The 15,893-nt window shown below is 39.9% G+C and overlaps 2 protein-coding genes across 8 annotated transcripts in view; one reads left to right on the top strand and one right to left on the bottom strand.

The window, feature by feature from the left end:
• The window catches only part of FGD4 (FYVE, RhoGEF and PH domain containing 4), a 108,503-nt gene extending 97,624 nt beyond the window's left edge, over positions 1 to 10,879 (top strand). For 4 of the 5 annotated variants that reach the window (XM_079992364.1, XM_079992362.1, XM_079992363.1 and 1 more), the window contains exons 15-17: positions 396 to 536; positions 1,651 to 1,791; positions 2,371 to 10,879. In XM_079992364.1, coding sequence (XP_079848490.1) covers positions 396 to 536; positions 1,651 to 1,791; positions 2,371 to 2,634 — 546 coding nt within the window. In that variant the 3' untranslated portion in view covers positions 2,635 to 10,879. The remainder of the gene's footprint in view (positions 1 to 395; positions 537 to 1,650; positions 1,792 to 2,370) is intronic. The other variant, XM_079992360.1, reaches the window with a different exon arrangement.
• A 191-nt stretch (positions 10,880 to 11,070) lies between these two features.
• The window catches only part of DHX58 (DExH-box helicase 58), a 37,498-nt gene continuing 32,675 nt past the window's right edge, over positions 11,071 to 15,893 (bottom strand). For 2 of the 3 annotated variants that reach the window (XM_079992528.1, XM_079992527.1), the window contains exons 12-14: positions 14,768 to 14,958; positions 13,257 to 13,353; positions 11,071 to 11,816 (exon numbers count right to left, since the gene is read on the bottom strand). In XM_079992528.1, the coding sequence (XP_079848654.1) occupies positions 11,637 to 11,816; positions 13,257 to 13,353; positions 14,768 to 14,958 (468 nt within the window). In that variant the 3' untranslated portion in view covers positions 11,071 to 11,636. Of the gene's footprint in view, positions 11,817 to 13,256; positions 13,354 to 14,757; positions 14,959 to 15,893 lie in introns of all 3 variants that reach the window. The other variant, XR_013842791.1, reaches the window with a different exon arrangement.

Raw genomic sequence — 15,893 nt, forward strand, 5'->3', positions numbered from 1 at the left:
CTACTTCATAGGGTTCTTGTGAGGATGAAATGGGGGAGGGGAACCATGTATTCCTTAGAAGGAAAAGGTGGTATATAAATGCAACAACAAAAAAATAAAAATAAAATGAGAATCTCAGGTTTAATTCTATTGGGGAAGAGGAGGGAATCACAAAAGCATTGTAATCTCACAACCTAAGCCTGAATTAATTGTTTGTGGTTCTTGGATAGCATTGATTTGGGTGGCAGAGCTAATTCAGGGAGGTTTCTTCCTTGGAACAAGTATGGATGACTTTCATTTTTGGAAATGTCAGGAGGCATGTGTTTGGCAAAATCTCACCATATAGAATGAATGGGGAAGAGGGAAAATAATATTCCAGAATAATTCATTCCCCTCCTCCTCTTCCTCTTCTTAAGGTGGTTTGCTGGAAATGTTCTGATTACAAAGCTCATCTTGAGTATGATGGTGGTAAGCTGAACAAGGTTTGTAAGGACTGCTACCACATTATAACAGGATGCACAGATAGCGAAGAAAAGAAGAAGAAAGGAATCTTGGAGGTATGACATTTAAAGAGTTATTGTGTTGTGTGTAATATGCTCTTTGGCTTACCTTTCATTGGAAGATGATGCATTTTTCTTGGATGGTTTACATGGTACTAATATACAGAGCTTTTGGATTGGACCTGAGACTAGGATTCATATCCAGTGTTTGTTTAGATACAGTCAAAAGCCATCGTTTCACAGAACAGCCACGTTGATGTGATTGCTTAGAGCTGCATCAGGATGGCAACTGCTGTGTGTGGCAAGCCATTCATGAAAAAAAAGGCCAAGTCACATGCTTTTGCCTCTGTCATGTACTGGATCTCTTTGCTTCTGCAAAGCCTTTTATGTCAATAGTTTATGGCAGCATCCAGAAAACTCTGTGGTTCAGCCACCAAGCACATTTTGTTTCTGTCTATCTGTCTCTCGCTATATGTATACATACATTTTAAAAGTAGGCTGCATATGGAGACCATTTTGTTTGAAAACAGACTTAGGTGGATGGATTTGGCTCAAGTCATGATCCCTTGACCACACTTCCCGCCCCCCTTTTGAATATGACACATTTTAGAGGGTTCCTGGATTCTTACAGACATTTACAGCTGGTGAAGTTTGGGCAGAGGGAGAAGAGGGAAGTGTCTGTACTCGAGTGAGATTTGCAGAGAGTGGGGTCTCTTGACTAAAAACCAACCAAGGTTGGCAGATGATCTTGAGACTTCAGCAGAAGTTTCCAGTTCTATTCTTTCCTGTTTCAACTGTTCTTTAAACTCACCATTTTGTCCTTTATGAGGCACCCAGTGTCAGAATAGCTAGTCACCATCTTTATCAGGCACTTATAGAAACATAAGAGCACTCCATTCTCCCAGCATCAGTTTTGTGTCCTAACACTTTGTTGCTTCCATGCCATGTTATTTTGACAAAGAGCAAAATAGTGAATTCAGTATCAGGGATTGTGATTTATCTTGTCTGGTTCCTTCTAACTATTTAACTCAACTGACATTTGCTGTACTTTAACTCTCAGAAAATGGATAACATCTTATGTTCTAACTATAATAATCTGAGGAACTGTGCTGTAGCTAGACTAAGCTATTGGAATTCTCTGAAAGAATATATTTCTTTTCCACGCTTATAGATTGAATCAGCAGAAGTATCCGGGAACAGTGTGATATGTAGTTTTCTCCAATACTTGGAAAAATCTAAGACTTGGCAGAAGGCTTGGTGTGTGATTCCTAAGCAGGAAGCCCTTGTATTATATATGTACGGTGCTCCACAGGTACGTAGGGAGAATGTGTTGGATAAGAAAATCCTCTGATAGGGTGCATGAAATGTGGGGTGCAATTTCTCCCAGTAACAGCTTTGCAATTATCAACTATGCACTCTGTCCCACTTCCTCTGATTTTTTTAATCTGTTCCCTTCAGCAGAGAAATAAGGTGTTTTTCACAGAAATAAATTGTTGTGGAGACCATGGCATCATTCTGCTTCCCCAGTGCTCATCCTGTGATTAATTGTGGGGTGGAGGGGTAGGTAATAAGAGGATAAGGAGGCAACTTGTAGGTTGAGAATTTCTCCACTTCTGCACCTTTCTTCTCCTGCGGGTGCATATGCCATCTCCATATTTCTGTCTTGCTAAAGGCCACCACAATAGAGCTTTTCCTTTCCTCCTAACACCTGTCTGCCCCTGCTGGTGTGAGAGGTTTATGTGAGGGGGGCTGAAGTCTTGCACTCTGATTTCCTTTAGAACGTCTTGGGTTAAGTTGGGGGGGGGATGTTATGTAATCGGTTTGTCGATTACTCTCCTCCTTACCAAACCTACTAGAGCTTTTTAAAAGGTTATTATTTCTGTTTGCTTAGGATGTAAAAGCGCTAGCTACCATCCCTTTGCTGGGCTACACAGTAGATGACACTCCAAGAAGTGCTGACCTTCCACACAGTTTCAAATTGACTCAGTCCAAGTCAGTGCACAGCTTTGCTGCGGACAATGAGGAACTAAAACAGAAGTGGTTGAGGGTCATCCATTTGGCCGTCAAAGGCGAAACACCGGACTGCCCCAATGATTTGCGGATGAGTTTAGAGGACCAGCATGAAAGCTCTGCAAAACTGGAAGCTGAAACTTGATGTAGCAGATGGTCTGTAATGTATTTTTCTCTCTCTCCACTCAAAACTTTGGTTGACACTAATTCTGAAATCAGCAAGAAAGAAGCCAGCCTTCCTGGCTCAACCACGTTTCTTAGCACTTTATGTTGGAAAAGAAAAACAATGTTCATCCTTTTTTTTAGGGAACTTTTTCTTATATTTATGTTGTGTCAATAAAATTAATGTACCCTTCCACATTTCCTTTTTATTAAATGAATGTCTATCAAAGAGTGACCAATATAACCATACCACTCTTCTCAAGAAAATAGCATCGTATGAAATGAATGCTATTCAGAAAGAAATGGCTTGTTTCATATTGATGTCAGTACTGGTATATCTTGGCTGCATTCTAGGACTTGTAGCTGTGTCTTAAGATATACCTCCACTTTTGCCAAAATAGATGTGTAGTAGAATGTAAAGACAGTTTGGTTTATTGTATCTAAATTCTAGCACTATTTACACTGACTTGTACATATATTCTATCAATTTGTGTTTGAGAAAAGAACAATACCCAGAGTATCTAAAATTTCTAAATTGTCTATTAAAAACCCTCATTCTTTTTTCCATTTTAAAAATTATTAAACAAGTACAATATATAAGATTTGCAGGGTATGCTATTAGAGAGAAAAATGTAATATACTTAATTTTGATTTGACCTCATGATACTAGGTTCATGCTGTTTGCCTATGATTTATAAAGCATGCATCCTCCTGAAAATTTAAGCAGAGGATTCTAAATTAAAAACAGCTAGTTACTTGTTTATATCTGATGGCATTGATATTTTTATACATAAACGTAGAGCTTAAAAAGCAGTAGTAAGTCAAATGGCATGTAATAGATGTGCAAGTCCTGGCTGTGTTTTGAAAAACATAATAATTCCTCTACTCAGTCCTGTGCCTGTTAACCTTTAGAAGGTGGTGCTACCTTTTTAAAATTACAGCAAGTGCTTCATTAAATAACAGTCTGGTCTTAAATGATCACTTGTGATCATGTATTATGCCTTTATAGTTGGTCACTAACACCCGGACCTTAATATTATCATCAATCAATCTAGACATCACATAAAATCGTGATTAAGAAATATTAAACATACATAGCTTAGGAGGATGTCTGAATTGACAAGCCATGATTTGAGACAGCAAAAAACACCATCAAGCCATGCCTTGTGCAAACTGTAGTTGACAAATCATAGTTAAAAGTCAGAGGCAACCACATTGAGACAGCAGTGCTGAGCAGAAAATATGAAAGCCTGCAAGTTTCCCTAAACCATGGTTTCCTGTAGATTTGGAAACTCAAATTGTGCTTTGGATTCTAAATTACGGTTGACACAAACTATGATTTGACACATTTGAATTTAGCTGTTATAACTCTCACTAACCATGCACATGTTGCAACAGTTATTACTACTGTATTAACTGTATTATATTACTCATACCCACTTATAGAGTGGGTGGCAGATCTGCCATTGCAATATGTGATTGCACCCACTGTTTGCATGGAATATTACACACTGTATTGTATAACATAATAGACATGAAATCTGATTTTGTAGGGGGTATGGCTTTTTTAAAAACAAACAAACCTGAATACCTGGACCTTACTTAGTGCATAAAAGGATTCTTAGGGAATTATATCTTCATTACGTTTTGCAGTATTGAGCCAATAATGACAGTAACAGTTTTGTTGTAACTTGCTAATTTTATCTTGCACCTCCGGATTGGTCTGTGTTCAGTTACTTAAGTTCAAATCTACCTGGCCAGGGGGAAGACACCAGTTTTTATATTTCTCTGCTAAATAGCCACAATTGTAAGAGACTAAAGGCATAGTCAGGCATTTACCTGAACGCAAAGGCTTAACCATGGGCAGGAGGCAGGAGAATAGTCCTTGGCTGCGATGGCTCTTCAGGCATTCATGCATTTAGCAGGAAGGTTTGAGGAGAATGCTAAGTATATTCTGTTGAAACTGCTTTGAAATCTCTGTATGATAGATGACCCCAACAAGACAGGCTTCTGATTGCAGGGAAACTGTCTTCAAGCCTTCATGTTAAAAATACGAAGGTCTGAAGAGATGTTTTATATATCCCATTTTAAATACTTCTTTCATGCTTTGCTCACTTTTGCTAAGTATTAAATATGCAAAGCACTCTTTCCGAAATACCAGTGGAATTGAAATATTAGTGCCCACCCAATGCCTTCCGGATGGGCTTGCTTCACCAATAACTAGATAAAGGAGCTAACAGAATGCTCAAGGTGACAGTCAGTTTGCTGTACTGCCAATCTGAGCCAACAAACCAGATCCTTTTCTAGACTCATTCAGTAATATTCTGGTGAATGAATAGACCTGCACTGGTTGTGCATTCTGCCTTCTTCCTAATGTTTCTATGCAGACGATTTCTGTCTGCATTTCTGCATGTAGTACAAAAGTAAACATGCCTATGATGGAAAGAACCTTGTGGTTTTTAGAGAGAAAAGTAAAATTGGGAATCCAGAGGAAGCACTGGGCTCTTTATTAGAGCAATAGTGATCTTACTAGATTAGGGATGAGCCTTGATTCAATCTTAATCCTCTACCGTAGGCCTGAGGTTCCTTTTGAAACTCCTGGGGTTTTTTAGCTGATGTTGCTGCTGAGGTGTCTTTTAAAAATAGTAAAAAAATGCTAAATGCAAAAGAAAGAAAATGAATTATTTTCCAGTACTTTGCCTTGTCTTCATTGGAACTTACCATATTGCTCCTGCTGGGAAATGCTTCCTATCCACAGAGATGTGCCAGATTCCTTTGCCAACTGATTGGAGAGATCTCTCCATTCATTCACCCTGACGCAGAATCTCTTGAGTAATGCAGCATCCACCTTTGTTTAGGTTGGATTTAATTTCAGGGACAGTTTTGAGTGGACTCTTCCCTTTTCATAAATTCAGATCTTTCCTCTTCATTTTAGACTTTGAACAGACTATTTACTTTTCATCCTTGAGGGCAGGGTTGTTGTTGTTGTAACTACCACATAGTAAGTGCTGCCAGATGTCATCTGGTATACAGAATGTCCATTGCTTCTTACCATAAAATTGTGTTAATTACTCACAATCACGTTGTGCCAACAAGGAAAAAGAATGCATCAAGGCATAAGTTGCCCTATGTGGCAATTGCACATGTGCATGCACAACAAAATGTGCATTTTTTGTTTTTCATGTGTGACACTCTACAATCAGGCTTTATCTTTATTCCCCAAACCCATTTGAAATATTTAATGGTAGGAAAGGTGTAATATGCAAAGCAGGCCTAAAATAAGCGTGTTGGGTACAAAATCTTCTAACTCATTGTATATTTCTGATGTGGCTCTCAGCACAGAGTTAATCATTGACTGTGAACCTTTTTGTGTACATGCAGTTATCCTAAACGTTGGGGTTTTTTTAAAAATGGAAAACCAACTATTACACTTCTACTACAATGAAATTATGGGCAGTTGATTTTCAGAAAGAGGCCTTATGTTCCTTCCCTGGTGAATAGGAATATGGTGGTTTTGGTTCTGGGAACCTTGTTTGAAAGCACACTTTTTGTACCAGGGCTAGTAACCATTTATAGTTGATCACATGGTATGCTATATGGGTTGGAAAGGAATAAAAATGGGCTGTAATTATCCCTATAATGTTTGAGATGAGGGGGCTGGAGGATGGAAAACAAGCACACAGGTAATGTCAGATTTCCTTCATCTTTCCCCTCCCAGTTTGCAGGTGTGTAGTGCAAACCTTGCGGGGAAGGAAAGCATCAATGATAATAATAATAATAATAATAATAATAATAATAATAATAATAATAAATAGCCCCTATCTAGCACTTAAAGAGCACTTCCTATTAAATATCCTAAGCACATTTGCATAGAAGCAAAGTTCCATGGAAAGAAATGAGATTTACTTCGATGTTCAAGCTGGGGTCCTTAAGACTCCTGCGTAAAGCACAGCTAATGACTACTTTGTAATAAAGATGAGGTAAATAAGATATATAGTCTGATTTCCTTACCCTATTCTGGCTCCAAAACCTTTTAAGGTACATTTTTATTTCTAGGACAAAGAAGTGGCCCTTTTAATTTGTTTTCTCCCAAGGCCATCCCACATGTGGGTAACAAAAATTCTGCCTTTTTAGTTAACATTTTCAAGCTGTATCTCATTCTAAGCAGAACTTCTGTGTGTCGTTGGAAAATACTGGAATTTGTGTTCAGTCCTCTTAATTTTCATGTTGTATTGGCCTTTTAACTGTTACCCCATTTCCTTTTTTATTTTACTGACTGTCTGTTTGACTGGTTCTGTTTGGAGTTAGCATGTAGCTTGATGCAGTAACGAAGGAGTGTGTGTTTTTGTGTTTATGTTTATGTACACACTTTGCAACCCAATTTAAGTAATTGCTTCAGTAGAGAGAGAGAGAGGGGCAGCTTTTGTAGCCCAGTCTGCATGTCCTTGTGCTATTACCAATTACTTCTGATGCTAGATGAAGGAAAACCATAACCGTCTGTGGTTAATGACAATGAGCTTCTCAACTATGCCGAAGAAGGAAAACTTGCTGCAGGTAGAAGTGACAGAGACCAAGCATGCATTGCTGAAGCTGGATCCCCGTTCGCTAAGTGTGGTTAGCAAGGACCTGGTGCTCCTTCTGCACCGATCCATTGATGGTGTTTCATATGATTCTCTTGCTTGACCACTTGAGCAGCACTTAGGTTGCCAGTGAATCACTTGGCTTAAAAATGCCTGCCAGTTCAAACCATAATGTTACCCTGGTGTTTGGTGGATGACCCTCATGGGGTTGGTAGTGACGAGAAACCCACCCACCCACTGCTGCATCAGAGAATAAATTCCATGAACTGTAGTGCACAAAAGGACTGACCACTTGGAATATCCACATTGCCACATTAAGCCACCCCAAAACAATGTTTGTGTGTCAAATGTTGTTTTTTTAACTGAACATTTTCTTTGCCAATATAAGCAAGGTAAACTTACAGTGTAGAAATACTATGTGCTAGTGTCTTTGCTGCCTTATTTAAACGTTCTTGCATTCTGATACAAGTTGATTTTTAAATACAGTAATTTTGTAATTGCTCAGTTGAGAATGAATTTGGGACTTGCAAATTTATTGGCTTAACCCCCCCCCTTTTTTTTCTTTGCTAGATTTGAATCTACAGCTGGCTGTAATTTGACATATTTGGGGTGTGTGGAATATTGGCCATAATCTTGCCAAAGTTAGTAAACGTAAGTCTCTCTGCTTTCAGTGGGACAGTGAAATTTGGTTGGGTCACTGGAAATGGCTTCAGTGATAGGAAAAACTAAAGTAGTTTGATAAAGCATGGGTATACCAAATGTAATTATCAGTTGTACTTTGACTAAGTGTACTATTGTTTTTATTGTTGCTGGATGTAAATATACTTGAATAATGAAAGAAGTCTGTAGCGCTGTGCCATCTTGATACCTTTAGCTCTATTGACTTCTTAGTCTTTAACTCTAAAGCATTTATCCATCTTCAGTGGCATTTTGTAGGTGCAGGTGCAAATCAATTGTTGTGGAGTGGCTTTTTCCCTTTTCTTGCAGTCCTTCATTTTTCCCGACTAACTCAAGGCTCATCGTGCTAAGAGTGTCCCAGGGCAAGTAACTGGTGTACAGTGGTGCCCCGCAAGACGAATGCCTCGCAAGACGAAAAACCCGCTAGATGAAAGGGTTTTCCGTTTTTGAGGCGCTTCGCAAGACGAATTTCCCTATGGGCTTGCTTCGCAAGACAAAAACGTCTTGCGATTTTTTTTCGCTTTCCCCCCCTTTTTCTAAGCCGCTAATAGCCGCTAATAGCGCTAATCCGCTAAGCCGCTAATAGGGTTGCTTCGCAAGACGAAAAAACCGCTAGACAAAGAGACTCGCGGAACGGATTCTTTTCGTCTTGCGAGACACCACTGTATTGGTTCACAACCGTGAACTGCTTTTTTCCTGAAGGCATAAAAAAGGAACACTTTTCTCCATTGTATTTTCCAAATGATTATAGATTAGTGCACTCGTAAATCTAGGGCTATGTAAACATTGTTCATGAAAAGAGGAGTTAGCAGTGTGGAAGCACAATCGTTGCTTCCTTCTCAGAGCATGTTGAGCTGAGGGGAAATTTTCTGCTGGTTTCAGCAAATGCCAGATGTGCACAGTGCTGACTGGCTGGTGCCACCCTCTTCCCAAAAATATTTTGTTGCATTAAAAAATGTCATTAAGAGAAGAAGAAGAAAAACATGTGCAAAGGGGTGTGTACATGGAGCTGCCCTGTTGGTTAAACTGAGAGGGGAAGCTTGCACACACGAGCTTTCTTGCCACAGTGCAAACATAAGGTAGAAAGCAGCTCTTTTTGCATGTGGGGCTATTATGATTGTCAAATAAATCATTGCCCATTGCCTCAGCCAGGGTTTACAGTAGGAACCGCATGTACCCACAGGACAGTGGATCCTGTCATTTAGAAAGACTTGCATTAATTTTAGGGCATGCTGTGGGCAGTATAAGTTTGTACAGATATTTAGCATGCACTCGCTTCTGTACATGAAAAGCAGCAGTGTACATTTTTGCCACTTGTTTGTACAGTGTTCAAAAGCAGGTCAGTGAGCCAGGATCAATCAGAGCTCCTTGGAGCAAACATCCTCAAGAGTTCATGCTTTAGCACTTCACATATTCTTTCACACCTGAAATGAAAAGTCCCTTATTGGTGTAATCTTTGCATTGCTGAAAAATGATGTAACCATCCTCTGCCACAATGCTAACGTGATGGATAATAGGATTAAGGTTCTAGATGGTGTCTACAGTTTATGTCACTGAGGAGCACAAACAAAATCCATGGTGACGATTGTCTTGCTTTCATTCATGTAAGCCAGTGCTACTCAGTGACGGTCCAGTTCAGGAGCCATCGGCTGCTGGTCTGTGGTGACTCCACCACAGCCCAGGATGGGTGGGATGCTTCAGGTACCCAATATGGTACCAACTCCTGGCACATCATGAGAAAGTTTGAGAAGCACTGATGTAAGCAACCATAGCAAAATTAAACGGGAAAGGAGATGATCAGTTTAAGCACAAGTCATGTAAATTATATCCCCCCCATAGGTTAGTTATCTCCTCTTCCCTGGATTTAAGCACCATCTTTTAAGAAGAAATGTGTTTCTTTCTTGATAGAATTTTGCTGGGCAAACTAGAATGTTCTCATCCATGCAAAATAACTCTTGATGACAGTTCAGTCCCTACTCAAAGCTTTCTTCATCCAGTTTAACAAAAGGTAACCAATTTTATAATTTGCACATCTTATTTATGGGATGGCTTGGTTTCCACAATATTTTACACTCAAAGTACACTGTAAACAATTTAAAATCTAATTGGGAGGTACCCATTGTGTAAATGCATTAAAGAGAAAAAATTAAATAATGTTCCAGTTTGAGGGCTACTTTGTTATTTCCCGTTTTCTCAAAGTGAATGTAGATTTGATTTCCCCCAAGATTTTTCTACTGAAGTAGAAGAGTTCTGTTTTATATATAAAAAACACCCCCCCCCCGGACATGTAATTCCAGTATTACTCAGTCTGGAGTTACTCCTTGCAAATGCATAAATATATTTTAAATTAAAAAATTAAAGAAAAGGAATAGATCTCATGAGAGATCTAAATCCTTTTTCTAGGAAGAAGGGGAAACTTATTTCCCTTTCTGCGACAAATGCAACATACCAGCCAGTGTTCCACATAAAAATGCATAGAAGCTCACCTGCTCTTGGTCTCAAGAAGTTTAGAAGGTGGAAAATGTTACAAGCAGGCAGGGCATGAGGGAAATCGGCAAAAAAACAAAACAACCAACTGCACAACAGTCTTCAGAGTGTCACACAGCTGAAATATATGGAATATGTCACGAATGATTCTTGTGTGGAAGCAGGGGTAAGTCTTAGTTGATAGTATCAGATGAACAAGCTGTAAAAATTGTAAAATCTCAAAGGGTATACGTCTTTGTTTTTTTGCTCTACCATAAATAAAATGCAAAAAGAAAAAGCAACATTTAAGATTGTGAGAGTGGTTATCGTTAAAATGTACATGAATGTAAAATACTTGCAGATATGTGTATATATTTCTGTAACATATGTATATTTGGTCCATAATGGTCGGAGCTGGAATACTGTAAAATTGCGCACTTTAATTCTTGTTGAAAACTTTAAAAATTTGTATCCTGTAAATTAAAAGCATCATTAAATCAGTAATTATTCTCTGTGATTTCAGTGCTCTTGTGCATTTCTCTGTGTAGTTATACTAGGCTTAAAATTCTTTTGTCATCACCAGTTTGGTCAGTCTTGTTGGTAATGTTGAGGAATTAAATGCAGGTGATTTATAAAGCAAGGATAACACACTTAAGGAATAGATAGGGGAATAAAATGACACGTTCTACATAGTGTAGGTTAATATTGTTTATTTTATAGACTATATCATAGTAGAATTACAAATCTAGTGGGCTTCCAGGTTATAGATCAGCCACTGCAAGATCCAATTAAAAAAAACAACAAGCAGTAGTTGATAGAGTGACACTATACACCAGACTGCATGAGGGATGTGGAATATTTTACAGCAAGACACACAAACACATCCTACAGACAGGCACACTTCCTTCATAGAATCCAGCCCTCCCTAAAATATATATTTTAATTGCAAGTTTGACATCACTCATATAAGGCATTTTCCCTGACCAGCCTCTTGTTTTAGAGAACCAGACAGCCGTTTCAGGTAGATAAGACTTGTTAGTGGCCGTGAAGTTTCTCTTCCCACCCTAATCACCTGTGCTTTTTCATGAAATGTTCCTGAGAATTTCCCCAACTTTCATCTTCCAGCCTCTGGTGTTTTCCCAAAGGCATTATGCATTGATTTGACATTATGACATTATGGTTATTGACATTATGTCCTATGGATGCAAAACACTGGGTATATTAGAGGGCACTAGTTCATTTTTCACTTTCCCTCCATGTCTTAGCTGTCTAGCAAGGCATTAGTAGTACAGTATTCAAAATAGTCAAACTCTTTGATGTCAAAGGTCACTTTGCTCCACTGCTTGTAGGTCCTTCGGCCGTCTGGAGTTTCCACCACAAAATGCTTGATGGCAAGCATGGGAAGTTTGACTTCCCGGTAGATCATTTCCATGCCCCATTCCTGTATGGAGAAAAAGCAGGTCGGTTAAGTTATTGGCAAGGCCCACCCAGGTTTCAAAAGGGGGCCACCACACTTAGTTGGGGAAAGCATTAGCCCATGCCAAAAGTAGACAAAACCCAAAACCATTTTCACCTAGGAATTTTAAGACTAATCAATTAGGAAAGAACCCTACAGTACACCATAATCAAGCCAATAATCTCTAGGGAGAAAGGGATGCATTTTGTTTTGTCTGATAGAATACTGAATTTATGAAGTGGCCTCGCTCCAGTATACCTGAAGGAGCGTCTCCACCCCCATTGTTCTACCCGGACACTGAGGTCCAGAGGCGAGGGCCTTCTGGCGGTTCGCTCACTGTGAGAAGCCAAGTTACAGGGAACCAGGCAGAGGGCCTTCTCAGTTGTGGCGTCCGCCCTGTGGAATGCCCTCCCACCAGATGTCAAAGAGAACAACATTTACCAGACTTTTAGAAGACATCTGAAGGCAGCCCTGTTTAGGGAAGCTTTTAATGTTTGGTGCATTACTGTATTTTAATATTTTGCTGGGGTATAAATATTATTATTATTATTATTATTTTTATTTTTATTTTTATTTTTATTTTTATTTTTATTATTATTATTATTATTATTATTATTATTAAACAGCCGTTCAGATATGTAGTTCAGCTCCCTAATCCAATGTAGTTAAACACCCTGAGGCTAATTGATTTCAGCAAGCTTGACTGTATGAGGGAATTCCAGCAGGTGGTCATGCAACTTGTCCTCTTTTGCATCTTTCACTTTCAGCTGCGCCCAACTAATATTTGCAAATATTTTGCAAAGGTTTAATTGCTGGAGCTTGGCTGATTGGGTTCTTGGCACTTGCCTACTGATCTGTAATGCATGTTCTGCCTTCTATTCTAGCTCCAAGGACCAGTTAGAAGACTCAGCTACACGACAGGTTTCCTCACGCCCAGTTGGACAGAAGTAATGTGAAGAGCAGGAAGCAGAGTGAGCACAATTCCCTTGGGGCTAGAACCCATAATTAATGGTGAAACGTGTAGCCTACTGCCAGGCTTCATACACCCTTGCCCCTTGCTCCCAAGACCTCTTCTGTAGAGTACCTACTCCCTAGACTAATTACAGATTCCCATGAAAGGGATTTAAACCTTAGGGAGATCAAGGAATCTACATGGCTACATGTTCAAATATGGAATCTGGCATCTCTTACTGACATGTCCAAGTTTCCAGACCTTGGAAGTTTTAAAAACTGGCTGAAGGTGGTTGTTGTCACAAGAATGAATCTAGTGGCTATGAGACTGGTCGTATCCTTTGTCTCAAATCTTACAATCCTTTACCTAGCCACCCATTCTCTCTCCTCAAATACAACAAAAAGTCCCAAAAGTAGGCGAATTAACAAAAATGCACCCTACGGCAGCAATGCCTAAGCCCTGGTTGCACTTACCTGCCCACAATTACTGCAGCTGATGGAGCTGCCTGGCTTCCAGTCCCTAAACTCGCGAGGAATCATCACATGGCTATGTGATGCTCTGTAGTACAGACTAAATAGGGAACAACAACAAACTGGTTACTTAATTTCTTGCTTGAGAGACCAGCTGAATACACAAATCTGTTGCAACCTAGATACCAACCTAGGTAATGTGTTTGAGGGTCATTTTCAGAGAGCCTCCTTTTTGTTCTGTTGTAAATACTGCACCACATGCCGTAAGCATTACATATACAAAAGCATTTCCATTCAGGTGCCCACTCCTATGCACAACTACATAAAACTTTACATATCTAACAGGTTCAATTATTTTTTTGAAAGGCATTCTTCACTTTATGGACAAAACAAAATAAAAAAATTCCTTCCAGTAGCACCTTAAAGACCAACTAAGTTAGTTCTTGGTATGAGCTTTCGTGTGCATGCACACTTCTTCAGAACATGCACACAAAAGCTCATACCAAGAACTAACTTAGTTGGTCTTTAAGGTGCTACTGGAAGGAATTTTTTTATTTATTTATTTTTATTTAATTAATTAATTAATTTTGTTTTGACTATGGCAGACCAACACGGCTACCTATCTGTAACTTCACTTTATGGAGTTTGCTACAGGAAATGGCTTTTGACTACCTAGAAGGTGTTAAAAAAACAACAAAAAAAACTGTGCAACTACAAGGCAGAAAGGTCTATGAATAGGTAGCAGCCATAATAACAAAACTGAATTTCCATGTTTAGTAGCAGTATCCCTTTTAAAAATTAAATTCCAGGTGGAAACAAAAGGGAAGGCTCTAATCTATGCCCTGCTTGTGTTTGGCTGCAGTTAAAAAAAGATGCTGGATTGTTTACTGTGTTTAGATACCACTTTTTGTCACAGGTGACCTCAAAGAGGTTTGCATCCCCAGAGCACTTCTCATTCTCTTACTGTTACAGTTTCATTGAAACAGTACAAAGCCCTTTGCAGGCTAAGACTTTACTGCTGCATTGCAACGCTCTTGACTGATCCTCAACTCAAGCAGCAGCAGTATTTATAGTTTCTCATCAGCATGCATAGTGCCTTCCACCGGGATGGCCAATCTGTGGCACTCCAGATGTTCCTGGAGTCACAAGACCCAGCAAAGCCAATTGTCAGAGATGATGGAAGCTGTAGTCCAACAACATCTGGTGACAGATGGCCTTTTGGTATGATCTAGGCATATATTGTGCATATTCTTAGAACTGTGCCCGGATCATCTGAGGCCCTTCTTTTTATTCAAAAATACTGAGGAGGAGGACAAAGTCCCTTTCCCTTCCATTCTGTGAACAAGCATAAGTTGGTTGGGGCAGCTCTGACTTAGAAAAACGTTGGTTCAACCTCAGCCAAAGTTGGCAGAGCAACAGCCACACTCTGGGTTGTCTCCCCTGTTGCTTCCTGTTCGGATGAGGCGAGCAGAATGGAGATTCTGAAAGCTTCTGGTCTTCTTACCTTTACTCACCTGAAGTCGGGGTTGATGTTTATGCGGTGCATATTCTCTATTAGGCGCAGGTCGCTGGCATAGCAGGCTGCCACATTGCAGTTGATGCAGTAGAAACACACAGAGTCTGGATTGTGCAGGCGGCGTTGTTGCTCACGTTCAGCATCCCGCACCCTGCGGCCGACAACAGCATCACGCTGAAGCTTTTCGATCTAGGAGGGACAAAGGGAGTTAGCTAATTGGGTCTGAGCCGGGAGAGCCTGCAGGTGAGAAGTAGCCAGAGAATCTGGTTCTAAAAAATTCATTCTAAAATCTCCTCCCACCACCCTCCATTTCTTCAGGTTTGCAAGGCTGGAGAGCATTCCTCTCCCAATGCACTCCCATCGATGCTTCTTCTATTCTACCCACTGAAAATGTAAAATAGCTGCACAGCAAATCATTGCTTAAGTTTTAGCCTACTTTCTTTCAGTGTTATATAGCTTAATTATTCAGACACAACATGGTCCAACGAATAGCATTTCATGTTTCACATCTTCTTCAGCTTAACTGTTCCTGAAATATCTGGAGAAAGTAATGGCTAGCCACTATTTCCCCTATACAAAACGGGAGCAATTTCCTCCCTTCCTAGGACTGTCACAAATGAAAATTGCAACAGCCCTCTGTGTGCCTTAAATGAGCAATAACATCTTTTCCCCATAGCACAGCTACATATTCAGGATGTTGAAGGTCTTGCAGGGCTGTACCACTTCAGAATGCCCCCTAATTAAAAACGAACAGCACAACTTCCTGTTCAAGGAAAGCCCAGAGCTTTGGAAAGAAGGTTCCTAACCTAACTTTCTCCCTAATGGACTAGTTTTATATCCCTATCTCCTCCAAAGAGCTTGGTTCCCTCCACCCTTTTATCCTCACAACCCTGTTAGGTTAGAGTAGCCCAAGGCTACCCAATGAGCTTCATGGGGGGGAGAGGATTAGAAACTGGGTCTCCTTAGACCTAGTTGGACACTCAGGCGCAGGGGCCAAATGCAGCCCTCTCTAGCCAGCCCTTGGGATTTTTCCAAGGCCACACCCGTTCCCAGGCCTGCTCCATACCTTACTTGAATGTTTTTGCAGGAACATGTCTGCAAGATGACTCACTGTTTTCCCTTCA

Source organism: Podarcis cretensis, assembly GCF_951804945.1.
Source record: "Podarcis cretensis genome assembly, chromosome: 10".
Classification (NCBI taxonomy): domain Eukaryota; kingdom Metazoa; phylum Chordata; class Lepidosauria; order Squamata; family Lacertidae; genus Podarcis; species Podarcis cretensis.